The sequence below is a fragment of the Rhopilema esculentum genome, chromosome 12, assembly GCF_057945365.1.
Source record: "Rhopilema esculentum isolate cy_ngs chromosome 12, ASM5794536v1, whole genome shotgun sequence".
Taxonomy (NCBI): Eukaryota; Metazoa; Cnidaria; class Scyphozoa; order Rhizostomeae; family Rhizostomatidae; genus Rhopilema; species Rhopilema esculentum.
This window is the reverse complement of record NC_142826.1, coordinates 11,180,461-11,207,007: the sequence shown is the minus strand read 5'-3', so window position 1 is coordinate 11,207,007 and position 26,547 is coordinate 11,180,461. Positions and strand designations below refer to the sequence as shown.

The 26,547-nt window shown below is 37.6% G+C and overlaps 1 protein-coding gene across 2 annotated transcripts in view; it reads left to right on the top strand.

The window, feature by feature from the left end:
• LOC135681324 (prolow-density lipoprotein receptor-related protein 1) overlaps nt 1–25,565 on the top strand; it is a 47,866-nt gene extending 22,301 nt beyond the window's left edge. The window contains exons 26-61 of one of the 2 annotated variants that reach the window (XM_065195736.2): nt 535–756; nt 1,210–1,381; nt 1,585–1,976; nt 2,669–2,827; nt 3,173–3,444; nt 3,866–4,160; nt 4,522–4,725; nt 5,031–5,103; nt 5,720–5,994; nt 6,460–6,634; nt 6,913–7,077; nt 7,698–7,924; nt 8,420–8,665; nt 8,864–9,123; nt 9,711–9,978; nt 10,382–10,619; nt 11,045–12,398; nt 12,603–12,891; nt 14,516–14,630; nt 14,842–14,966; nt 15,722–15,869; nt 16,316–16,543; nt 16,852–17,048; nt 17,774–17,908; nt 18,350–18,589; nt 18,987–19,436; nt 19,661–19,919; nt 20,141–20,559; nt 20,804–20,920; nt 21,825–21,903; nt 22,297–22,404; nt 22,727–22,837; nt 23,012–23,091; nt 23,577–23,655; nt 24,250–24,364; nt 24,553–25,565. In XM_065195736.2, coding sequence (XP_065051808.2) covers nt 535–756; nt 1,210–1,381; nt 1,585–1,976; nt 2,669–2,827; nt 3,173–3,444; nt 3,866–4,160; nt 4,522–4,725; nt 5,031–5,103; nt 5,720–5,994; nt 6,460–6,634; nt 6,913–7,077; nt 7,698–7,924; nt 8,420–8,665; nt 8,864–9,123; nt 9,711–9,978; nt 10,382–10,619; nt 11,045–12,398; nt 12,603–12,891; nt 14,516–14,630; nt 14,842–14,966; nt 15,722–15,869; nt 16,316–16,543; nt 16,852–17,048; nt 17,774–17,908; nt 18,350–18,589; nt 18,987–19,436; nt 19,661–19,919; nt 20,141–20,559; nt 20,804–20,920; nt 21,825–21,903; nt 22,297–22,404; nt 22,727–22,837; nt 23,012–23,091; nt 23,577–23,655; nt 24,250–24,364; nt 24,553–24,708 — 8,447 coding nt within the window. In that variant the 3' untranslated portion in view covers nt 24,709–25,565. Of the gene's footprint in view, nt 1–534; nt 757–1,209; nt 1,382–1,584; nt 1,977–2,668; nt 2,828–3,172; nt 3,445–3,865; nt 4,161–4,521; nt 4,726–5,030; nt 5,104–5,719; nt 5,995–6,459; nt 6,635–6,912; nt 7,078–7,697; nt 7,925–8,419; nt 8,666–8,863; nt 9,124–9,710; nt 9,979–10,381; nt 10,620–11,044; nt 12,399–12,602; nt 12,892–14,515; nt 14,631–14,838; nt 14,967–15,721; nt 15,870–16,315; nt 16,544–16,851; nt 17,049–17,773; nt 17,909–18,349; nt 18,590–18,986; nt 19,437–19,660; nt 19,920–20,140; nt 20,560–20,803; nt 20,921–21,824; nt 21,904–22,296; nt 22,405–22,726; nt 22,838–23,011; nt 23,092–23,576; nt 23,656–24,249; nt 24,365–24,552 lie in introns of both variants that reach the window. The other variant, XM_065195734.2, reaches the window with a different exon arrangement.
• Nucleotides 25,566–26,547: the final 982 nt, after the last annotated feature.

Sequence of the window (26,547 nt, the reverse complement as noted above, 5' to 3'; positions counted from 1 at the left end):
ACTGCGAGTTTTTCAAGACTTAAGACGTAATAAGGCATTTTAAAAGCCGACCTAAATTTTTAATCACAAAATTTCTTGCCTTATGAGTTTCCATTAACTTTTAATTCTAACTAGCACTATTCTTGTGCAACGTTTTTTAAAAGAATAACCTATTTTGATTGCCTGTGTTTTCTTTGATTACCGTATGTGAATATTCTATGAAATTTTCGATATTGAACCCAAGCATCTTCTTAAAGTATTTTTATCTGAAACCGTCGCAAAGAAAATAAGTTTTTCCCTTGCATAAATTCGAAGTTGCGCCTAGAATTAACATCCAGTCGAGTAATTACTTCAAAAATCAAACCTGTTTGAAAAGCTGTTAATGAATTTAATTGCTGTGAGAAGAACAGGCAAAATCATACTTTCCTCGAAATTTGAGCCTGGCTGTTATTCTTGATTTGTTCTTAGATTTTGGCGAAACTGAGCCTCGATATTCTCGTAAACTACCTCCCTATGAAAACATTGTGGGATTTAGCATTATATATCTTCTTATAGACACAGAGACAGTGTTGCTGTATGCAAGAAGAGTTGAGGTAAGGGGAATTTCTGTTGACCCCAAAGAACGAATTGACAAAATGTTGCCTGTAACCCAACTTATGAATGCTGCTGGCATCGACTTCCATGCTGCATCCGGATACGTTTACTGGAGTGACGTCAGCAAAGATTCAATCAGCCGAATTCACAGAAATGGTTCCGGAAGTGAAGTGATCGTTTCAGGTAAAAACATAATTTTTGTATCTTTCTAAAAGAACGAACGTGAACCGAAGGAACGAACATGCATGAAACGAAAGAACGTGAGCCAAAGGAACGAACATTCATGAAACGAAAGAACGTGAGCCAAAGGAACGAACGTGAATAAAAAGAACGAACGTGAACAAAAAAACGAATGTGAACCAAAGGAACCAACATGAACGAAAAGAACGAACGTTAGCCAATTGTACGAAGGGTGAATGCATCTTGTTCCTTTCAGCAAAATGTGTCCAATTTGAAAATCTGTCTTTCGTGTTTGAACGTCATTATGTTTCCAAAAGATATCTAGTCGTTAGATATCTAACATTTTAAGATATCTAACATAGCAATCTAAGATTTACTGAAGCTTGTCATTGGTATTCACGACTATGAATCGACGATTTATGATTTAAATCAGTGTATGTATTTTGCCACCAACAGGTATTGCATCTCCCGACGATATTGCCATTGACTGGATAGCAGGCAATCTATATTGGACTGACACCGGCAAAAATGTCATCGAAGTATCACGTTTGCAGGGTGATTACCGTAAAGTTGTCATATCAAGAGAGCTAGATCAGCCACGCGGGATTTCAGTTTTCCCTCAGAAAGGGTATGTAATATTATCGAGTCGCATCAAAATAACCAAATGTCACCAGGACCGTATTTACCAGATCATGCAAATTGTTTCCACTATTATAAGAAAGATTTTGTGATGCATTTAAAGGAATGTTACAACTTCGTTTGAAAAATACCCATATTATAGTCCGAAAGGAACTTATTGGTGATCGTAAATTGTTTATATTTTCTTTTCAGAAAACTGTTTTGGACAGACTGGGGCTCTTCGCCAAAAATCGAAACTGCCTATCTGGATGGAAGCAATAGGTCAATTTTGGTAAATTCTAGCCTCAGTACTCCAAACGGTCTTACCATTGACTATGAAAAGGAGATTATATTTTGGTGCGATGCCACTTTTGATCGCATTGAATCTCTAAACTTAAAAAGCAAAGAACGAATTATTCTTGTAAAAGCTCCTGAGGTTGCCCATCCTTTTGGAATAACCTTCTATTCAGACGCTATATTTTGGACTGATTGGGGAAAGCGAACCATCAAGAGATTGAATGTAGAAACAAAAGAGCTCCAAACTATACGAGATGACCTTTCCAGTTTAATGGGGATTGAAGTATTTGACAAAAAAAGACAGCAAGGTTTTCTTCTTTTTCAGTATTTATTGTTATGACATGATGTTATTAAAATTGATATCATTTATTTAGGTTTATGACTGATAATGCTTATTAAGTTTGTTTTTCACATCTATTTCTTTCAGATAGAAATCTTCACATGGCAATGAACTTTTTCTCAACTTCTTCTTCATCCAATAGTTATTGCCACTGATTTTAGTTTCTATTTTTTTAAACTTTCCATGTACGTCATACAATGGCTGCAGCCTTGACTTCAAAGACTGAGTTGGATCAAGGAAACTGAATTGTACGCTGTTGCTGCATTTGCGACAACGAAAATTTGTCAATGGCCAATCGATGACATCATAGAGAATTACTTTCTTCTTCATTAAGAGAGCTATTTTTATATACCCGTTTGACAAAAGTTCGTTTGACTAAATCTTAATCCCTCTTGCGCTTCGCTTTTTGACACTTGAAGATTACAAAGTTAAAATATTTACACAGAAGTGGACTATGAGGCTTGCTAGGAATAGGTCACCTACCAAAAGATAACCCAATGACGTTTTAAATAAAGCGATGCTAAAAAATATACCCCAGGATTGCCCCCCTCCCCAGACGTTTTGATAAGATCTGGCTTGCTCTTTATACTCGATAACGACTTTACCCTTTTTTATTCCCAGTTTCGTGGGCACCTACTCTTATTTTTTTGTATTGCCTAGGATGGAATCCTTGTATGGTAAACAATGGTGGATGCCTGCAATTATGCTTCAACCTGGGAGACTTTTGCAAATGTGGATGTGCTTCTGGATTCTCCTTGGCCTCTGATGGACGCACATGTGTTGGCACTGAGAGCTTTCTTTTGTACACTACAACCACAGGTTAATGTCAATTTTCCAACTGCTAGTGTCCCAATAAGGTATTTCCTCCCAACGACGACCTAACGGAGTATTGTTTCTGTGATTAGATACGAATCAAGAGATTCAAGCACTACTCGTGTCTCTCATTTGCTCATGCATTGCCATGCTAGTATTTTAGTTCTTCTGTTGTAGATGAAAATAAATGGATCATAGGGCGATAAAGTTTTGCGTTTTGTCATATTTGAGTTTTATTTATTTGTTTTACTTTGAGTTATTCCTTAGATCTTCATTTTTCTCCCTTATTCAAAGGCTAGTTACTTTGATCTTTAATTTATTATATCTCATTCGTTCGTCAATTTTTCTCAGAGGTTCGTGGAATTCCCTTCAACAAAGAAGACGAAGGAGACGCCATAGTTCCTATTAAAGGGATGAAATCATCTTGGGCTGCAGATTTTTGTTATGAAACGAAGGAAATATTTTTGGTCGATAGCGCTTTAGAAGTGCTGTTCAGCGTTAAGACCGACGGAACAGAGTTCAAGGCGATCATAGACACAGGATTGGAGAACCCTCAAGGACTGGCAGTCGACTGGATAGCGAAAAACCTTTACATAGTTGACGCAGGAAGAGATTTAATCGAGGTAAGAACACTAGTGATTTTCACATATTTACAACATCGCATCGTATTTATTAACTTGGTCATGGTAAATGTGTCATTTTAAAGTTAAACAATTAGGTTAACTTGTTCATGTATTAACATCTAGTTATTTGTAAATGTAAACCAAGTGTTTCTTATCTTAAACTTAGATCTGGGTTTGCATTTTCTGTCAAGATAAGCTCGAATGACATACTTACTTTGATATTTTCAGTTGCCTTAACATAACAGTATTTTCTTGCAGAAAACCTGAAAGATATTTTCCTTTAAGCGATATATGCTCGTATTTGTCAGATATTATTCTGCTCGGTTGGCTGTGCCCTGGTGAGAACTTTGAGAAGTTTCACAATGATGTTTTTGTACTCATCGTTTCCAAGTGTTACATGTCATTTTTCTACTTTCTTCAGGTTTGCCGCTTTGATGGCAGCTATAGGTTTGTTCTTGTCCACGAGGGTCTAGATAGTCCAAGAGGTATAGCTCTCCATCCTGAAAAAGGCCTTATGTTCTGGACTGATTGGGGTTACAAGAATAAAAAAATTGAAAGAGCCGCACTTGATGGATCGAAGAGAACAGTATTGGTAAACAGTACATTTTTTGAACATATTGGCTGGCCAAATGGACTTACAATCGACTACAGTTCGGATTTAATCTACTGGACCGATGCGACAGCAAAGAAAATCTTCCGGATGTCTTTAAATGGAGGTAAACTTTAAATGGTTGCCATGATGTTCTGGCTCAACAGATTGCTGAGTGCTTGATCTTTTGCTAACATGCATATTTCTGTCCCAGAGTGTTAGCAAGGAATGATCTTTTTTATTGATAAGCAACCTTTATTAACTGTGGAAAACAGTCATCATTATATTATTTTTACAATTTTTACATTCTTTGCTAAGACATATTCTGTTTCTGAATTGAAACTGCCATAAAATTTTATTTTGTATTGTCTCAAAATGTTGTTTGTCCCTTAGATTGAATTATAGATGCTGTTTTATGGTTAATGATTTCGCGATGAAGCTCAGCAAATAGAAAAAAATGTTATTGTATTTTTATATGCCTTTTTTAGAGAACATTGTTAAGCTCGATATTAGCTATGCGTTGGACTATCTCTATGCTGTTACTGTATATGGCGATTATATATACTGGACGGATTGGTCGCATCAAGGGATATTCCGTGCTCAGAAGAGTAACCCTTCGCAAGTTGACAAACTCCGCGTCCACGTCGGCAGCATACGTGACATTCATGCTTTTGCCAAGGAGCGTCAGGAAGGTAAAGCAAAGTTGTTCAATGATGTTGGTATTTGGGAGCCAACCTTTATCAAATATCTAGAAAATTTCAATAAAAAAACTGAATTTAGGACATGTATGAATTCTGCTGATTATTTACTCGCACAATTGCGAGATTATATTTATTTGATGAATATTTGTTCTAATGAATAAACTTCCCAGCTTTTATTGGTTCTTGGGGTTATTACCCGAATGTATACCGTTTACGCAATCCCATTAACAGGCTTGAAAGTTCTAGGAAATATTGATAAATCCGGTTTTATATAATCATACCGGTTTTTCAATTAGGCAATAACACTTGCTCTCACAACAACGGTGGCTGTGAGCAGCTCTGCCTTGCAACATCTAATGATACACACAGGTACGTTCTATTTTCTCTTTGCTTCGTAAAAGCCTTTATTTGCACCTTTTCCTTGTAGTTACTCCTTTGCTTATCTTGTGCACTTTCTCACTGAAGAGCGCAAGGAGTATGAAATTCATTGCCGCTCGCCCTTTGTTTTTTACAATTTTTCTATCAACTCTTTTTGGGAGCTAATAATATGTTCTTGTGTTTTTTCCATAAATAACTAGCCGTGTAATTGCAAAGGGCGTTAAATACTTCTACTATTGCAAGCTGAAAATGAAATTGTTGCTTACGTTTCGGGAAGTTGTAATGATTTATCTTTCGAATCTTATTTATTCTTGATCACTTTTATTTGATGATGAGGGTTTTCCTTTCTTCAGTTTCTTTTCAAGCCTCAATTCTTCTAAACGCCATCTTTCACAAACTCTCCTCTTCCAATACCTGTAAACTTAGTTTAGTTATATCCGCTTTGTAACACGTGATAGCACGTAAAATCCAGAAAACAAAGTTTCGTCATAGTATGCGCTTTCATTGAGAACAAAATGATTCGCTAACTAATCTTGATGTTATATCGATCCGCTCGACGCAATTCGTTTTGCACGAACTGATCGCTTCTCTGTGAACGTTTTTTCAGATGCATTTGTACCAATGGGGACCTTGACGTAGACATGAAGTCCTGTAAGCCAGTGAGAAGTTTTGCTTTCTTTGCAAAGCGCAACGAAATCATCACGCTGCATCTTGAGAAGTCGATAGCTATGATGCCACCATACAAGCCCATAAAATCTTTTAGTCATGTGATTGGGGTCGACTACGATTACGATTCCAACAAGATATTTTATTCAGATATATTTACCAATTTGATTGGCATGGTAAATCTCAATGGCACGGATAAACAAATTCTGGCAGCAGGTTTGTTCACTACAACTCACCCTTATACTTGTTTAGCGTCTACCCCTCTTTTTCGTGTCTACGGCCTTGTTTGGTATGTTCCCCTATTTTCTTTTAGTTACTTGCCATCTTTTGTGTTTGTTTTCCCCCTTCTTTAGTGTCTAATCGCCTTCTTTCCATTATACGCATGTACTATATTCTACTCAGCTATAAGCAATTGTTCTCCTTTTCAATTACCTTGACTGGCATTTTCCCATCTGTTTAAAATATATAGAACTCTAATAAAAGTTGTTTAGTGAAAAGATGCTAGTGAGTTGCTTAAGGTTTAGATATCAATGCAAGAAGTGCAGAGATAATTTGAAAGGCAGTTGAGCCTCTCTCTCATCTTGGAAGCGCAACTGCCCATGTCGAATCAAACAAGATATGTTTTAGAGTATCACAGAGCACTACACAATTTACAACATTATTTTGTCGTTTGTTTCTTAGATTTACGAACGCCAGATGGCATTTCCTATGACTGGCTTAACAAAAGGATATATTGGACCGATGCCCAGGAAAATACCATCAGCAGAGTCGGTGTTCAAGGCAAGAAAGCACGAGAGGTGATTCTTACTGAGGGTTTGGACGAGCCAAGGGCAATAGTTGTTAGCCCTTGCGATGGGTATGTAACTATTGTGTGCGTTAAACTGTTTGGAATTTACGTTGTAAGAATTTGCCAACAAATAGATTATGCAGCAGGAACAATATTTATTTATGGTATTCTACGCTAGGTATTTCAGCAAAGTTTATTTAGTAAAGACATTTTCATCCATTTCTGCTTCGTTGATTGCTTAGTTATTTAGATATTTAGGAAATGCTCCTTTAGTTTCATTGCTTGGCTTCGAAAGTGCTGTTGCATTTATCAACACAAGACAATGAGATCAATTGTTTTTTGTGTAGGTACCTTTACTGGAGTGATTGGGGTAAAAAGCCTTATATAAAGCGAGCAAATATGGACGGGATGTTTGCCAAAACTATCGTTGACCATGGGTTGGTCTGGCCGAATGGTTTGTGCTTAGATTATTCAGAAAGTCGCATTTTCTGGGCTGACGCCCACGCTGATAGGTCAGTAGAATTTCTTTTTGCTCTTTGCTTATTAAAAGTTATCAAAGCTCGAAGCATTTTTTATAGGATTAAAACTTATTTAAATTTGAAACTTGTCTACATTACATGAATATTCTGCTAAGTAAAGTTATTAACTAGTTATTTTTCATCATTAAAGAAAATCGCTTTTCAAAACCTCCGGCAACCACGTATTCAAAATTTTAAACTTTGTTAGTAGGGACCAGACGGTTTTTTACCTGTAACTAAAATATAACAAAGCGTATTGAGGCTAAGTCAACTAAGATATCACTTTACCTCTGAATGGTAGTATTCCACTCTATCCAACAGTAGCAAGACTACCACTATCTCTTGATTATACTGGTCTTCACATGAATTATATAATAATTTCAGTTTTTAGTTTTTGTTTCTTACAATGCCTTTTAAGTTGCATTGCCACCTTGGTATGAAAGTAGCTTATATATCTTAATTTTCGAGTTTCGATTTGGAACGATATTGCTATAATTTTTCGTATCATATTCAGTCAAGCTATAAATAAACGCGGTAATGAAGCTAACAAGCAAACTTCTGCAATTTCATGCCTTTGATTTATCACTTATTCATCTTTAAACATTTTTACTTAGGATCGAATCAGCGAATTTGGATGGTAGCGATAGGAAAACTGTCGTTTCCGGCGTGCCACACTTTTTTGGCATTGCCATTTTCGGGCAGTATGTATACTGGACCGATTGGGTGACGAGGTCAGTAAAGAAAGCCAACAAATACAATGGAGGGAATCCAGTTAGTTTGATTAATGGCTTAGACGCTCATCCGATGGATATTAAAATCTTTTCCAAGGAAAGACAAAACTGCAAGTATCAATATATATTTTTTTGAATCTGTTCCAACCCGCATTGTTTCTTTGCTACCTGCCTTTGTAAAACAAAGGTGGATCCATATGCTTTGTGATCCTCTATCCGAACACTTTTTGGATCGCATTTAGGGGCGTTTCTGTATGGATCTCATCTGCAAAAGCTCGGAGCTGTTCCAAATCGGATCTGATATGTTGCTACCTCACTGGTTGTCTATGAACGACGTCTGTTGCTGCCAGTTTTTAAAATGAGCTTCGTGTAGGATGGGGATCTAATCTGGGCTCGATTTAGTGTACGTGGAAACGATTTCCGATCAGATCCCATGTAAACGAATTCAGAGAGTATCCAGGCCATATTTGTTAAATCCATGTAGTTAAGACAACCTGCTGCAAAGGTGCTTAGCCTAGGCCTTTTATGCAATATCAGCGTAGGTCTTACTATACTGAGTAACAAGTTGACTAAAAAAACTAATAAATATTTGCTTCTCTCATAAGGCTCGTCAAATCCTTGCTACGACAAAGGAGGTTGTAGTCACATATGTAAAGTCGTGAATGGAAAGCGCAAATGCGAATGCCCACCTGATTTAAAGTTGCTTAATGACAAGTGGTGTGTAACGAAGACCAGTAACTGCAATTCCAGTGATTTTACGTGTATGAACGGAAAATGTATACGCTACTCCTACATTTGCGATGGAGATTACGACTGCCCTGATAGATCAGATGAACACGAGACACTGTGTCGTGAGTATTCAATCTTCAAAATGACTTTATATTCAGTCAGTAATTTTCAATTGCAAATTCAGCTACATCATAGTTGCTACTGATGAAAGAGGAGAACTTAATCATATCCATTTCATTTAGAAGATTCATCTCGATCGTTCTAAATTTTCTTGCATTGTATTAACCTAAAAGTGGTTATAAAGGATGCTCCTTTTGTAGGTGTTCATTCGTGTTCGGCTCGTCATTTTGGTTGTAAATCTAGCGGGAATTGCATTCCAAAGATCTGGCATTGCGACCATGAAGCTGACTGTGAAGATGGTAGCGATGAGGCAAAATGCACTTATCCCACCTGTGATGAAGGCTTTTTTAAATGTGACAATGGCCAGTGCATCAGAAAAAGATTCGTTTGCGATGGAGATGCTGATTGTCGGGATTTCTCTGACGAGAGATGTGGTCCCAAGACATGCCCTAGTGGGACAGTACGTCAATCTTTGTAATCGATATCACCTCAGCACGCTGCTAGAAATCCATCTCTTGCTCTCAGGTGCAAGATAGAATGATATTTTCAAGGCATTGAATTATTGTTTTCTAAATACAAAACGGCTAATTGTTCGAGTCATCTAGAAGCAACCCTACAATTATGCCCCTGTTTGTTTTATTCCCGTTTTTCGAGATTTCATTTCAAAAAATTTTCTCTCAAGTTCTTCCATTGGCGCTAACTACAGACTTGCATGGCTCAACCTTTTCTTCCGCTTTACTCTTTCGTCCTAAAATATTTGTCCATCTACTTTCTTCAGTAAACACAGGAGAAATGTGTCTGGTAGCAAAGCTTTCTCCTAGTTTTACGGCTGTGAATATCCTGTAATGCGCAACTAAAGCTCAATGCCAGTAATCACCTTTCCAGTCTCAAATTTAAGGCAGAACTTGTATCAAAAGATATTAATTAAATTAAGCGCTTCGCTCCGGAAAATAACTTGTTTGTTATCGGACCTCTCCCTAAATGTTTCATTTTTAGCAAACATATTGATTAGATCCGCTGTCCTCAAATTGTTGTTCTTTGTTATAGCTGAAATGCAATTCGACATCAGTTTGCATTCGCCAAAGTTGGCTTTGCGATGGTGAGGACGACTGCAAAGATGGCTCGGATGAGGGTGATTTTTGCAAGCGGAAGTCCTGCTTGGAAGGGCAATTTCAGTGCAAGAATGGTCGATGCATACCTGATACCTGGTTTTGCGACAAGGAAAATGACTGTGGCGACTCTAGTGATGAGCCTCGTGAGAAATGCAGCTCAAAAAATGCGACCTGCCCAGATGCCCATTTCAAGTGCGGGGACGGTAAGAATCAAAGTCTCCATAGGGCCGTCATAAGTCTAATATAGAGTAACAAAGCTGACCGGAACAAAAGTGAAGTAACAAAGGTAGCGACCGTAATGTAGCAACAGTAACAAAAGTACAGTTTTGACCAAGTCCAAATAAACTTCTATACCGATAGCAATGTGGAGCTTGTGACAGTTATATTTCTTGGTTTTATTGGATTTTTATTCTAAGAACGTTTTCTGTATAAACAAAGCAAATGCGCCATTCTTCTTCTAGCGTTACTAACGATCCGCTTCTGGATAAATATTTCTGCATAACTTTAGTCATTATCCGACGTTTATTTTAAAAAAATTGTTAAGCGAAAAGTACTTATTAATGTTTCAACTTGTGTGTGCTATAAACAACTATACATAAATTACAGGAAGCTGCATATCAAAGCGCTTTGTGTGTGACGGTGACCGAGATTGTAAGGACGGGTCGGATGAGCGTAACAACTGCACGAAGAAGAAATGCAAGGCATCCGAGTTTGCTTGTCCCAAAACAAACAAATGTATTCCTCTGCGTTTCAAATGCGATGGTGAGAATGATTGTGGAGATGCTTCGGATGAAAAAGCGAGTGAAGGCTGCCCTACTCGTGAGTGCACAAGAGATGAGTTCAGGTACTAAGTCCAACGCCTTTGATACCTGCCTTTGATAACGATTTCCTCACTTTGTTTGCCCTTAAAACATATGTTCGGAAGACTCTCGATTCATACCCAAGTCTGCTACGTTACATGGTCAGTTACAGTCAGCTCTAGGAAACCAGCAGTTGAATGGCACTCAGCATTTATGATCTTATAATATTCCTGCCTTTTTTACCAGAAGGATTACGTTTTTGATTTTTATATCAACTGGATACAGGAATCAGTTGCAATACAAATAATACAGTTGCAATACAAATATTCTGATGAGTCTTGTCACTATGATAGTTGAATGAAGTTCGGGTAAAATTTGGCCTTCTTCTTCTTCAAAGTAAGTGTGTAGATATAGCACTTAAAAATGTTCGTATCTGACTTAGATTTTTGTACTTATCTTCATTTTGCAGATGCAAGAACCACCTTTGTGTAATTTCAAGATGGATGTGTGATGGAGAAAATGACTGTGGCGATGGCAGTGACGAGAATAATTGTACTGCAGTCGCTTGCCCTTCAAACAGGTTCAAGTGTTCCAATGGTATTTGTATTAAAATTACAAAACGATGTGATGGAATTCCAGATTGCAAGGATTCTTCTGATGAAAAAAATTGTCACAATATAACAAAGCCAGGATTTTGCAAAAGCCATCTATTCGATTGCAAAAACAATAAGACATGTATCAGTAAGGACAAAGTCTGCAATCGACAGTTTGATTGTCCAAATGGAATGGATGAGAAGGGATGTTTTGTCAACTACTGTAGTGACAGAAAACTCAATTTTTGTTCTCAAATCTGCATAAATCTCACTCAGGGCTACAGTTGTGCCTGTAAGGCAGGGTATAGACTGCAAGAAGACAAACGATCTTGCGTTGATATTGATGAATGCAGCGACTTTTCAAGCATTATTTGTACTCAGAAGTGTGTCAATACGGTAGGGTCTTACAAATGTGAGTGTGAAGATGGTTTCCAATGGGAATCGAGCACGAGTTCATGTAAAATTAATGGAAATTATGATCCTGCGCAATTACTTTTTGCCAGTAAAACGACAATAAGGACAGTTGCTTTGAATGGTGGCTTTTACGATTTGTGGCAACGCAAGGGCCGGCACTTTTTTTCTGTTGACTTTGCAAAGTCTGATGATCTTTATTTTTGGATCGATACACAACCAGGGGAAATTTTCAAAGGTAAACTTAGCAGTCCACAAAAGTCCGAAAAATTTCCTTCCACCGTTCTCTCAAATCCTTATAGCCTGGCGGTGGATTGGATCAGCAAAAATATTTACGTGACAGACAGTGAGGTGCATAGCCTCGTTGTCTACAACATTTACAATGGTCAATACAAAACCATTCTTGCAGACATGATCAACCAGCCAAGAGCCCTAGCCTTGTATCCGCAACGAGGCTTTCTATTCTACACCGTGACTAGCCGTTCGGCTTGCATAACTAGGATTGGAATGGACGGAAGTAAGAGGAAAGAAATCATCACCGAGGGCATTGTTTCCCCAAAAGGAATAACAGTAGACTCTTTCACAGAGCGAATCTTTTGGACAGATTCTCATCTCCATCACATTGAAATGGCAAGTTTTGATGGAAAAAATCGTAGAGTTTTGTTGGATAAACTAAATTTCCCATTTGGTATAACTGTATTTGGGGATGATTTGTTCTGGTCTGATTTGCAGTTGGCTACGGTTAACAGTGTGCACAAACTTTCAGGCCTTTCAAAGAAAGTAATTTCAAGGGACGTGGATGGTGTGTACTCGTTAAAGGTAGGAATGATGTTGTTAATCAAATGCTTTTATGACTTTCCCCATATATGACTTTCACTTTTGACATAATGACAAACTAATTAAATAGAGACGTACTCAATATCTGTATGCGATGCTTCACGGGTAACAAAAAGCTTGACTTCTATTGTTACGTAGCTTAATTTCTGTTCCTGCCATGACAACTTTTCTCATTTTTTTTGCAAGGTGGTACATCCGCTAGCACAACCAAACGTGGCAAGCAAGTGTAGCATTGATAATGGAGGCTGCTCGCATCTTTGCCTGATATCTGCAAATGGCAGCATTCAATGCGCATGCCCATATAATTATCGTTTATCGGTTGATGGAAAGGTTTGTTTGTCCAACTGTGTTGCTGGAGAATTTGAATGCAAAAACCATAGATGTATATCGAGTGTTTGGCTGTGTGACACAGAGGATGACTGTGGGGACAACAGTGACGAAGGTAGCAATTGTCCTCAAAGAAAGTGCAAGCTTGGTAAGTAATTTTTATGTAATTTAATTTAATTTGTACAGGTTAGTTGAAAATCTGCATACTCACACTCTTTATTTTGTTGATTTTATATTCTTGTGTTTTTAAAAGCATTGAGTCATGATGAAAGGCGAGGGTATACCCAAATGTACCCAATCCACTGAGGCCCTGTTCACACGATACCGGATTCATTTCGTATCGGATCGCTTTTCATATCGGATAGGCCTTCTGTTCAAACGATGACGCTTGAATCTGATACGCTCCGTGTCGTTTTTGCGAAGTCAAAACCACCGCAGTGAATTTGGAATGGAATTATATCGGATCGCTTTTGAGCTCGTGAGAACGCATGAATCCGATACGGTTTGCTCCGAAACCTCTGTTTCGAAAAAGCAGCCTCGTTTTCGGGGTTTTTCAAAAACAGTTTGGCACTCTTTTTAAGATACAAAATCACAGTGGATCGCAGTTAAACAATTAATATGCTCCTTGCGATGATGACGAGCTTCACAAGATTAAAGCAAAGGAAAATTAGATTGTTTGAAAATTGATTTCGAAATACTTCTTCTTCAAAACAAAACAGCCTATCATTTCCGTCACGTCAAAGAATGCATTCAATCAGAAAAAGAGCAAAACAACGAACAACATTCCACGTTGCTATGCAACTGCTTCAAGACAATGGAATTTTTTGGAGCAGTTTTGAAGCGTAGCGTCATCGTGTGAACAGGAGTGAATCCGATACGAAATGAATCCAGTATCGTGTGAACAGAGCTTGATATTCGTATCGGATTGGGTCAGTGAATCCGATATTAAATGAATCCGGTATCGTGTGAACAGGGCCTCAGTCATGATTTTCGTGCCTCAATGTTCAATGCTACTGGTTGACCTGGAACTTATCACATGAACTCACCTAAAATCAGTCGAAAAAATTTATTGCCTTTATTGGTATCAAATCTGGAAGCAAATACCTGAAGAGATTCGCTCCAAACCAAGCAAAAATTTATTCAGTAAATTTCTTTTCAACTTGTTACTATACCAATATTAGTATAAATACAACCGACCACTCTGCTCCACTCATTTTAATGAATTCTGACAATCTCTATTTCATCTCTCCTCATAAAATTCACCCTAAATTAGAAGCTGCCGTGTCCCCCTCCTTTTCCACTTTCTTGTAATCTTGTTCTGTTATTGTTGCTTATAATTTTTTTTGAAATTCAGATTGTATAATATTAATGTATATCACAAGTGTATGTAATAGGGCACTGGGCTCGATAACCTTTCAGGTTTATCTCAGTGTCTTTGGCAACACTCGCGGACATTCTCTGTATAATTCTTTAATTCTTCTTTATGTTTAAGACAATAAGTAAATATGCTTTTAATAAACACGCTGTCAAAATGTTGCTTAATGAAAGAAATTTGAATTTGCTGATAAACAAAACAGTTTGCATCAATAGCAAGTTATCAACAATGGATGCCGATATCACATGAAACTGCAGTGAACACGCCAAAATCAAATTACCCCCTTTAGAAAAGGTCTATTTACCATGACTCAATGCCTAAAACTCATTTATTTTTTGAATTGCTTTCTGAATTGGACATGAAATGTGATTGTCAACGTCGATTCCTCTCTTTTAAGGTCAGTTCCAGTGTTCGAATTTCAACTGCACCGCTCCGTATCGTGTTTGTGACGGCCAAGATGACTGTGGTGATATGAGCGATGAAGAGAATTGCTCGGCAAGACAGTGCTTCGTGTATGCTTCTATTTGGTTTTAGTTTTCCTGTATCATATGAAATTAAGTCGTGATAATTTAATTGGCAGCAATTCTGGAAAGGAGAGATCCCGTTAAAACATGAAAATAACATGCCGTCTACGAGGTTCTTTTTTGTCTTTAACCAGGAACCAATTTTACTTTTCATAATTCCATTTTAACTTTGGATATATATGGAATTCTTGATCAGCAGGTTCCAATTTCGCTGTGAGGATCACCGCTGCATATTCCGGAGCCGGGTATGTGATGGAGTCCCGGACTGCAAAGATAACTCAGATGAGAAGAATTGTTCAGTTTCACAGTTCCCGTGTCCTGCAGGTTTGTTCTAGTGCCGTCAATGCAGCCTAGCTTTATTATATTCATTAACTGAGATTCACTTCTAGCTTGTTTGTAATTTTCCGTTAATGCTATTGACGATTGCCTAAAAAGGTAAACATCTTTCATGGTTTCTTCCACTCAGTCGGACATAGTTAGTTCTTCTCTATGACAAATGCCGCGTCTATCTAGCCTATGCCCCAGTCCACAAATGCTGCCACTTTTATGGACTGTGCAATATTGATTAATATCCTGTCCACGGTTTCCACCAGGATCTGGTGGTAATTAATGCAACCCTTGAAAGTTATGCAATTAGCTGAAATTGTCAATGGTTCCAACCTTGTAAAACTTTGAACTCTTCATGCCCCATCTTATCTACCTCCTGTTTAGCTTCAGTGAATATTTCTTCGAAGATTTTTCTTGCAAAGTTTGAATGGTTTCATTGCATAAATTATTTCCATAAACTAGACCCAGCCCTCTGTCTGGACAGAATGTTCATCAATATTGCACCGTCCATAAACGTAGCAGCATTTGTGGACTGGGGCGCAGACTACGTCTATTGATATGTTAGATCTATTAGAACAATTGATATGTTAGATCTGAGCTTCCCTTAGTATACCGTTCAGGTTTAATCCCCCATTGATTGGTAGTAATATTTTTGCCTTTTTGATACGGGTAGAACTTTGTACTTGAAAGTAAGTAACGGTAAATAGTTAATTGCATATTTGACAATGTCTCTTTTCAAATCGATGTTGCAGATCGTCTGAAATGTAAAAATGAGCGATGCATCTCTTCCTCTTGGAAATGTGATGGCGATGATGACTGTGGGGATGGTAGTGACGAGGACCCGCTCCTCTGTGCGTCAAGCACTTGTCAGCCAGACCATTTTAAATGTAATAATTCAAGGTAACTTACCAGGCTTTGTTTTCTGAGTTTTTTGTTAATTCGCTGAAGTTCTTGAAAATGGAGATTCTTTTTTCGTTGTGGTAAAGAATAGCAGTGTAGATAGTAAGGTAAAAAGGCTAGAGTGGTCAATAAATGGGCCTAATTCTAGCTGTTTGTTGGAGCGGATTTGTTGTTAGAATCCTGTGTGCTGATTGGTATCTAACGTCGGGAGAAAATAGAGACGCTTGAGGAAATACTGGCTTTTGATATTGAAACATCATCTTATGTATTCATCCATAGAAAAGATATTTCACTTTGATATGTTGAATAGAGTTGACTCTTATCACATTTATTTTGATAGCCTGTTATTATCTGGAGCTATGCCTGCATCAAATTCTCATTGCATTTAACTTCTTGTAAATCCTTTTTGTGCGATGCTGTGATAAGTAAAGATATTTGATTATCAGATGTATAATGAAACGTTATGCATGCGATGGAGACGATGATTGTCATGATGGCTCCGATGAAAGTCCAGAACATTGTGCTTCTCACAGTTGCCGCTCAACGCAATTCCGCTGTAAAAATCACCGCTGTATTCCCAAACGTTGGCGATGTGACTTTGACAATGACTGCGGGGATAAAAGTGATGAGGATGGTTGTCCTAAAAAGGAATGTGATCCCGCTAAAGAATTTAGGTAAACCTTCACTTGTCCATCTCCTTGTTTAGGTTTTGGTTTCAAGAAAGAAGCTCTTTTGTACTGATATGAGTACCATTTCGATTACTATGGTCAAGTAGCATGATCATGTAATTGTGTTTTCGGTATGTAATTGTCTTAATTATTATTGTTTTATTATAACTAAGAGCTTATAGAACTGCTAAACTGTGGAACTTTGGCACTCTTTGAATTGGTCGAAAATTCATCTAATGTCTTTTACTCATCATTTAAATCGTTTTCATATCAGTCACAGAAGGGTGCGTTAACAAGTATTGTTTCTGTGTTAGATGTGAAAATGGCAAATGCATCGATAACAAATGGGTGTGTGACCATGACGATGACTGTGGCGACGGTTCTGATGAGTTTTCTTGCCAGAATAAAAGCTGTCATCAAGACCAGTTTACATGCAACAGTGGACACTGTATTAGCAAACAGTGGAAGTGCGATGGCGATATGGATTGTAGGGATGGCTCAGATGAGAAAGGTTTTTTCTTTTTTTCTTAAGACCGTTCTGACCCCTGTAACCTTTTTGCTGATTTTCTTATCTACTGAAATCAGAAATGAGAATGTTTTAGATAGCTGATGGTTATAATGGTATTAACAAATCAATCAGTCTATTGTTAAAACGATTTATGATAGATTTAGATGCAATCGACAGATGCGAAAGGAATCTTTAATCATCAAGCCATCTTTCAACAAAAATTTGGACCCAGAACATCTCTACCCGAACACGTCAAATCTCAAAACAAATCTCAAAATTTTCGTAAATGATACACCTTATGTTTTCTCTTGTAACATTTTCAAACCCAGGGTTGCCTTGAATGAATACGTTTGCAATTTTCTGCAACTCTTCCCGAAAATATGCACAATTTTTGTCCATATTGGCTAAAGATTTCAATCCAGCCCGGGCTTGTAATTTTTTTACAGATTTCCATGTGAACGAAAAAATTTCCCAGTCTTAACAAGTTTATTAAACGATGATTCAACAAAGGGATGCAGAACACTGGAACTGAAAATCAACAGAACTGCAACTTGCTGCGTGTTGAAATTATCATATGAAAGGACAAATTTTCAACGCCGCAGCAAAAACTTTTACCGGGTTGCTTTTCATCACTTTGTATTAGTCACAATGGAAACTTAGCTTTGGAAAATAATTTCCCTTACGTGAACATGTAATAAGAGACCTCAGACACATGTCTCCTTTTTTAGGCTGCCCCTTGAATGTTACCAGGTGTCAAGAAGATCAATTCAAGTGTGCCAATAACATCTGCATCAAGCGCAATTGGGTTTGCGATGCAGACAACGACTGCGGTGACAAATCAGACGAGATCCCACACCTCTGTGGTAAGACGCTATTCACTTCATTTCTCTTCCTGTTCTCCAACGGACTACAGCTTTTTCTTTTTATGAATTTTTATGAACGACAGTTATTGTATAGTGCAAGCTTTGATGCCTACTATTCAATTAAAACTAAAAGCAATACTTGATTGCCTTTAGCCATTGTCAGAACCGATTGCCGAAGTCAAAAAGCTACAGCGTTTCTTTTCCAGTCAATATCAGATTCCGCCATTCAAATTTCTGAATTTTATTACTTTAGGGCCTAAGTAGTCGCTCATTACCCAAAGTAGCCGATTAAATGTAACGGTCCACCAATCACCAATCTTTGTTAAGTGATGCATTTCCATGCAGCTGTTTACGATTTTGTTGTTGATGTCCTTCATTTGTAGCAAATGAAATGCAGTAAATTTACCAGCTTCGCATAATTCTGTTTGGTTTTTCTTCTAGCTGAGAAGAATTGGTGTGACCCTAAGATCCAGTTCCGCTGCTCCAATGGCTTCTGTATAAGAAAATGGAAGAGATGCGATGGTATTAATCACTGTGTGAATGGTTCTGATGAGCAGGGTTGTAGATTTTGTCGCAGAGACCAATTTAAGTGCCAAAACTCAAAGTGCATTGATAAGAAGCTTGTCTGTAATGGATTTTTCGACTGCAAAGGTGGCGAAGATGAGTTATATTGTTCTTCAGGTATTATCAATTTATCATTTTTTCCCGGTTTACAAATCTTTAATACCGAAAAGAGTTTTTCAAAATATAGTCGTTGAGAGTCTTGTGCAAAATTGAATAGGCTAACGAATAGAAAGGCAGTCCCTAATTTTCCCCGCAGAAACTCAAAGATCAGTAGTGCTATTTTTCATTCTAAACATGCTTTGTAGGCTTTATAAGTTCAAATAATTTTGGTTTGTTTTCTGCCCTACTTGATAGAATTTCGATTTTTCTTCTGTAACCTACAAAAGCACTTGGGTTGCCCCGTCTATACACCTCTCTGTATATCATATTAGCCCTTAAAGTGACAGGAAAAAGTTTACTTTATTTTGAGTTCTATAGTTCTTCTGTTTTCATTATTTAGCTCTTTTTCATTCAGGGCAGAACAAAAGCTGTAAGGTGAAAAATGGTGGCTGCCGGCATGAGTGTGTTCAGCTCAAAACTGGACACTTCTGTCGGTGCAAGACAGGTCACAAACTCTCCCGTAATAGAAAGGACTGTATTGACATTAATGAATGCGACGAATTTGGCAAATGTAGCCAGAGCTGCGCGAATACTGCCGGTTCCTACAAGTGCTCGTGCGTAGATGGCTACAATCCAATCGTAGGACAGCCTCATCGTTGTAAAGCTTTAGGATCTGCTATGTCAGTGGCAGTGCCTATTGAAAATGAGCTACGGCGATTCGTGTTGGCTGAGAATGGAAGGTACCGATACAACAGCATGATCACCGATTCAATCAAGATTCAAAGCCTTGACTTTCATTTAGCAAAAAACTTTTTGTTTATTGGCAGTCGCCATCAAAGACAGATAAAAGGATTCTTCTTCAATGGTAAGTCACCTTTTTTATTTTCAGTTTCTTCAATTTTCATTCATCAATAGGACTATTTTTTGAAATTCCATTTCATCAAATAATCGTTTCGGGTTCAGGTTTGGGTTCGGGTTCGGGTTCTGGTTCTGGTTCTGGTTCTAAAGCTGCATATTTTTGACGTTATGTGTTTTATATCGAAGAACAGAAACATTGTGGTATTTTTGAATATTTTCAAACCTTTTTAGAGGCATTGAAAAAGTCATCTTACAACCGTGTGAAAAGAGATATGTCTGAGACATTTATCAGAGAATTGGAACTCAAGATAACTGATGTTGATCCTTTGTCGCTGGCAGTAGACTGGGTTGGAGACAATTTATACTGGATTGATTTCAATTTGGGCAAGCCAAGAATTATGATTACAGATCTGCGAGGGAAAACCCGCCGAAAACTTGTGTCTAAGCTTTTAACAAAACCGCACACCATTGCTCTTGATCCGATTAGAGGGTACGTCATTCTTGATAACGAGCTGTATGTACTTTTTATTTTTTCAACGAAATTTCTCAAAAAACTGCAAGAATACTTTTTATAAAATACAGTTGAACACAGTTGAACATAAAATACAGTTGAATATCTTTTTGGCGTTAAGTGATAGTCATCAGCATTTGATTTTGGTTTTAGATACTACAACATCCACTCTTTACGGAATTGTTTGCAATTTCTTGTAGATACATGTATTGGACCGATCTTGGAAAACAACCTGCTATCTGGACGGCAAAAATGGATGGCAGCAGTCCTAAGATATTCCTGTCACAGCGTGTCGAATGGCCTACTGGATTAGCTTTAGATCTGCCTGCAAAGCGACTGTATTGGGCTGATACAAAGCAAAGAACCATTAGTGCGATCAATATCGATGGGTCAGGTCGAACAGTGGTATTTTCCAGGCAGAATAGCTCATTGATTGACCATCCGTTCACAATTGACGTATTTGAAGACTACATCTATGGTATCACTTGGAAGTCGAAAATTTTATACAAAATGAATAAGTTTGGAAAAGGTGGTGTTCAAATAATACAGCGATTGTTGCACACCAGTGACACGGGGAATTTTCGCATCGTACAAGGTCAAAAGCAACTTCTACCAGCAGGTAATTTGTTTACAAAATTGTAATTAAAAATGTTTTTTCGTCCTTTTTTAAACAATTTCTCGTTCAGTAACAGTGACCTGGGGTACGGACTATTTTGAGGAATGAACCCTTCTGTACGAACTCCTTGCTTTTACTTTACTGTTTTTATGAGTTTTCAAGCGGTTTACTTTGTTCCAGTTATATATATTGCTTTGCTGAAACGGTTTTTATGTGTTCACCAAACACACCAAATTGTAATCTGTAGGATTCAAAAATCCTTGCTGGCCAAGAACGTGCAAGCAGATGTGCGTGGCAGTTGACCAAAAAAGGAAATGCATTTGTAGCTCTGATGTGCCGCTGACTAGCCTTCAGTGTCAAGAGGGTGAGTTTAAACATTTTTGTCAATTGATTTTGCAATTGATTAAAGGATAGCATGAGCCAAAAGTCTGCAGGTGGGTTTTGAAGATAAGCCAAAACAGCCTTACAAAACAGTTTTTTAAAGAAAATTAGACAGGCAAACACATACACTCAAGGGAGTCCATTTCTCTGTACTGTTGAAAGAAATCTACCAGTTAAAGGCATTGAGTCATGATAAATAGACTGGGTATACCCTAGGTGCCAAAATCCGCTGAGTCATGATTTCCATGACTGCGATGCTATTGGTTGACCTTGAACTGGTCACATGAACTCACCTCGAACTGATTACCAAAACAGTTTCCATCAATAGCAAGTTGTCAACAACGGTTGCCAATATCACATGAAACAGCAGCGATCACGCCGAAACCAAATGACCCCCTATAGAGAAGGCCTATTTACCATGACTCAATGCCTTTAACAAGCAAACTGAAGTTTGAAGAATTATATTTTGAAAATCTTCTGGGTTTTTGCTTGATTGAGAATACTTTGAAATCGTCTGTGTCTTTTCGTTTTCTTTTTTGAATGAGCTTTCCTTAATTCTTTAAAACTCTGTTTCTGGCAAAAACAGTATCTTGTATCTTGCAGTAAACAGCCTCGTTTTCCACTTTGTTAAAAGCAATTTCAGGTAAAACACAGTGGATTGTAACGGCTTTAGGATAAAGACCATATATGACATTGAAAAACCAAACAGTAGCTGTGTCATTCTGTCGATGGATGTAACGGTCTCAAAATTGTTAAACTGTTTCTGTTAAATGGCTAAGAGATTTGAATATCGCATTTCGAAAAACGATTGAAATAAGCACTGGGGTAAGACATTTTACATTTTGAAAATAAAGACCTTACTAATGAGCGCCTTTTATTAATTGTAGTGGTGAGTCCTTTCTGCGATCGGTCCGAGTGTAACGACCGTGGCAATTGCACTTTGGTTGACGATTCGGTTTCTTGCACGTTAGTACTTTGATCTATATCAATTTTTAGTCATAGCTAATTCGACAAATTTATCTGAGATTAGTTTATTTGAACGCCTGAAAATCTATTAACTAATAGATTTAATAGTGTTTATCAAATAGAGTGTCACAAGTAAGGTAACATATAATGACGTTTTTTGATTACCTATCTGTCATATAGTGCCCTGTGCCCTTTAGGCAGAGCTTAACAGATTTTGGTATGTAACTGTATGAAATTAGCGTCAGATATTGGTAACAATGTTTATCTGGTACCGTGTACACGGGCTTTAAAAGAGTTTGATATTTGCGTTGTTGCATTTATTGTTGCATCAATCAATCAGTTGTTATTTGCAAGATTTTGTCTCGATATTCATCCATTTTCATGGCATCCTAGGTGCGACGCAGGCTTCAAAGGTGAAAGATGTGATTCGAAAAGCTGTCTTGCACATTGTGCAAATGACGGTCAATGTGTTTTCAACGAACAAGGGAACCCCACTTGCAGGTAGCTTTGTTTTAATGTGCAGTCGTACTTGTATTCAATACCCAATTGATATCAGATGACTATCATCGCTACGCCTCTCCGAAATTCATCTAAAATAGCATTTGATACGCTTCGACATGATTTCAGACTCATAGTAAGTATAAGGCACAGTGCAACCCAGTACACATTTCAAAATCTCCAGGTCCCCAATCCAGCCTGTTTCAGGTGATTACGATCCCTTCACCGTGATGTGGTGGTATTTCCATGCCTTCAATTGGTGTTTTGTGTAGCACTGTAAGCTGCCAACGAGCACTAATAAATTTTTTATTTATCTGTTTCTTAGGTGTCGTTCTGGGTTTTTCGGGGATTCGTGTGAAAATGGACCTAGCTGTGCCAGAGTATCTTGTCCCGAAAAAATGCGGTGTACTGTGCGAAATGGTACCGTTGTTTGCAGGTAAGAGACCCTCATAATAAAACTGCTTAACATAGATTGCTAAAACAGTGTTCTACTTTTCTGAAATCTGATTCTTTGTGTATAAACATTGTTAATACTTCCATGGCTTATACTTGTGTGTTAGTGTAAACAAAACAAGCTCTTCTCTAAATATCTCTTCATTCTTTTGAAAAGCATACCAAGTAAAGAAAATAGAACAACAACTGTGACACCGAAAGTCCACCGAGCAAGAGCAAGTCGGTCGCCGGTATCAGGTAACTGAGAAGTTGATGTATTTGCTTTCAGCTATTTTGCCTTCCTTTGAGATCATGAAGAGGGTCTGTTGTGCATATGCTTTGCATTTAAATTTGTTAATGAATCGAGGTTACAGTCGGTTAAGAGAGTTCTTGATTTCTGATTTTTTTTAAAAGTATGATAGCATGGTAGCATCACTTGAGATGTTTGCCAGAATCTCATGTTCGCCCTTTTCATAAATTTTAAAGTTTCTGAAGATTGGAAAAATAAAGTTGGTTTATTTGGTCAGCTTTTGTCAAAGTCTGTCATCAGTCACAACGCGACGAGTAACAACACATGCTAATAGCAAAGAATGACTATGAACATTGCAGAAATATATAAATATGTGTTGTTTGACTATTACCATCTTTACAATGCTTTCGTTTTAGTGGAGTTTTGGGATCCAAATAAAACGAGTTTTGGGATCTTTAAAATGCAGAGATTTAATAAAGTCTATTTTTTGCAGATTACATGAAAATTATCATACCAATCATTGTGTCAGTAGTTATCATCATTGTAGTTGTCGTCCTGTGGAGGAAATACAGGTAAAAATTTGAGAAAACTCTAGAATCACTTCATATAGGCTTCATGTAATCACTCTTCAGACCCTGTCAAAAGTTTCTATCTTTGAATCGTTTTATGATAATTTCTTTTTGTGATGGTGAACACAATGTGTTTATTCGAAGTCAAACGCTTTTTGCCTGCTGATTTTCTAGAAGTCAAGGTAGATATGATTAAACAGCCTGCCACATTTTGGCGTAATGCCTTCCTAGCTTTTCTCTTCATGCATAGTCATTCTGTTTATGTCAAGCATTCCTACTTAAATGTTATATTACAACTACTGCGCTTCGCTTTAGCTTAGTAACGCCCTGCATACAGTTTTCTTGTTTTGCCATGATGCAGACAGTAACTCAAACATATCACCATGCTTTACCGCTTGACAGTGTCAATGGACAGCTTTAAAGTTAGGAGCATTCTTTTTTTCTGGTGTTTTGTATCTACGATTTTACAGCCCTGATGACACCCAACATTTCCTTCGGAACTCGGTAATGAATTGTGGTTTCCTCCTTTGCATTTAGGTAGAAAGTTTCATCAAAAACTGATTAATTATTATTATTTCCTCTCTTTTTTAATCCAAGCACTTGCTGTAGCAAAGCACGGGACCAGTTTGCTGTGAATGTAGACAACCCAGCATTTGCTTATGCAGGGTTACAAGAAGAAACAGAAAATGATGGCTTTTTCGAAGAAATAAAGGTAATTAGTTTTTAATGATCTCGAACACACGATATTAACCTTAATCCATTGATTGTACTCCTCAAAATTCTCGATGCGAATTCTAGACAGCTTCTATAAATTTGTTGTTAATGATTAAAAGCCTACACAAATTGATATGTAAAAAGTACGAATTTCTAACTGTTTATATCTTTTTTTATTTATTTTAGGATGGAACTAACTTCTCGAATCCTCTTTTCGATCGTCTTGACGACAACCGATTGTCTTTAAAATCAACCTCTGATAGCAGTTATGAAGCGTTTACAGACTATCGGGCCTCACCCAATTTTAGTGAAAAGGCCAAATTAGTAAATGACGTTGAATAGTATCAATGTGTTTTAGTCCGATTATACCTACCAACGTGTATTGTAATTCAGTTACAGTGTATCATACGTTGATTACTCTTGAATTGTTAAAGACCATCGAGGACAACCGGAGGTCTTCATTCCGTTCGTTCCAGTATATTTTCAGAGCATTCAATTTGTTATCGCAGCTCGTTGAACTCCATTCAGACTTGAAGAATTATTAAACGTACATGCATCGAACTTTCGTTACACCTTTGATCACTGCATGATTCAATTCTAGGCATACAAACAGCCTTGCAAATTATTTTTGTTTAGTCAAGTTTTGCTACAAATATGAGCCTTTTTGGGGGTATTTTGGGGTATTGTGGCTATGTTTTTTCTGAGCCACTTTAATTAATGTACTAAATAGCTTTTCGGCGTCTGAAGGTTTGTCTGTTGCTGGTTTAGGGAACCCCGTATTTAGAAACAACAATCCTTGCTTGAGATTAGGTGTAGGAAGTCTATAGCTAGCAACAACAAAATCTTTGTAGAGCCGCTAATGAATGTACTTGTTGATAGGACGTCATTCATTGCTGAATTTAATTGCACCTAATTTACCCCAATCTTCTTCAAGTGTCCCAACCTTTGTTTTTGTAACTGTTATATAGCAATAACATTGTAGCGGGGCTGTTAATGGCACAAGATGGCTGAATAGTGAGTACGTGGAAGAATGAAGATAAATGCGATGTAAACATTGTAAGTTTTAAGCGAGCGTTTTATTTCAATTGTTTATTAGGCTTCAAGCCAGCCTTAAATCGCTGTACACCGTTGCTTCATAAAACAAAGCTTGTATAATTTCAGCTCAAGGGACACAAATTAAAACAATTTTTTGATGTTTATTTATTTTCTTTCTGCTTCACTCTTCACGCTACTTCCACCCTTCGATGATTTGTCGCTTGTCAATTTGGACCCGTTAAGAAAAAAGCATGTTGGATTCGCTGCTTCTAAAATGGGTAACATGTACTGACATTCTGTTGTTCCTTTGGAAAGCTGCTCTGTATCAAAAGCTTTCCATGCTGAGGAGGAAGGTTTTGATTTGATGCTTCTGCCCAAATGTTCTGCCGAAGTTTGAGAGTAAATTTTTACAGTAAAAAGTATTGGGTTCGAAAACATTGACAGTGCAATATGCTACTCAGGGAGAATATTGAATAGATAAGTCAGCTCGTTTTGCATAAATAGGGATCATTTAAATGACTGTTGATATCCTAACTCGGGAAGATGCAGTACAAGTTATAGTAAGAAGATGTTGAAGACATCAGCAAGTCAGTCGTGAGTAAACGTTAACAGTAAGTTGGCCTGTCGGTGCATCGACGTGATAAACCTTAAACCTTTAACAGGAAAAGGTAAATAAGGAAAGTTATACAAAAACCTCAAATGTAATTGAAATTTGATTGGAATAGGACAAGGAAAGCCCCTTCTTCCGCCATGAGCCGGTGCACCTGTCCTACCTTAAAGCATCAAAATGACAAACAGTATAAAAGATGCCAGAAAAAGTAACTCAAAATCTTATGGTTATACCGAGAGAAAAAATCAAGTTTGCATATAAAGAAACAAAATGAGAGTTGAGAGGTTGTTAAAAAACGAATGGCACTCTTATAATTAGGCTTCACCGAGCAAAGTGAGACTCGTGCTATAGCTTAATCAAATGAATAAAAATGTTATGAAAAGACGCAACTTGCCGTGGTATTTTAATTAAGTCCTTCGGGAGGCCAAAACACACCTTTGCCTTTGGTAATCACCAGGCTGGCCAAAGTGTCAATGATTGTCTAGTCAAAACTATGTTCCTGCATTATAAAAGAACACGGCTCCAAAATTTGTTCC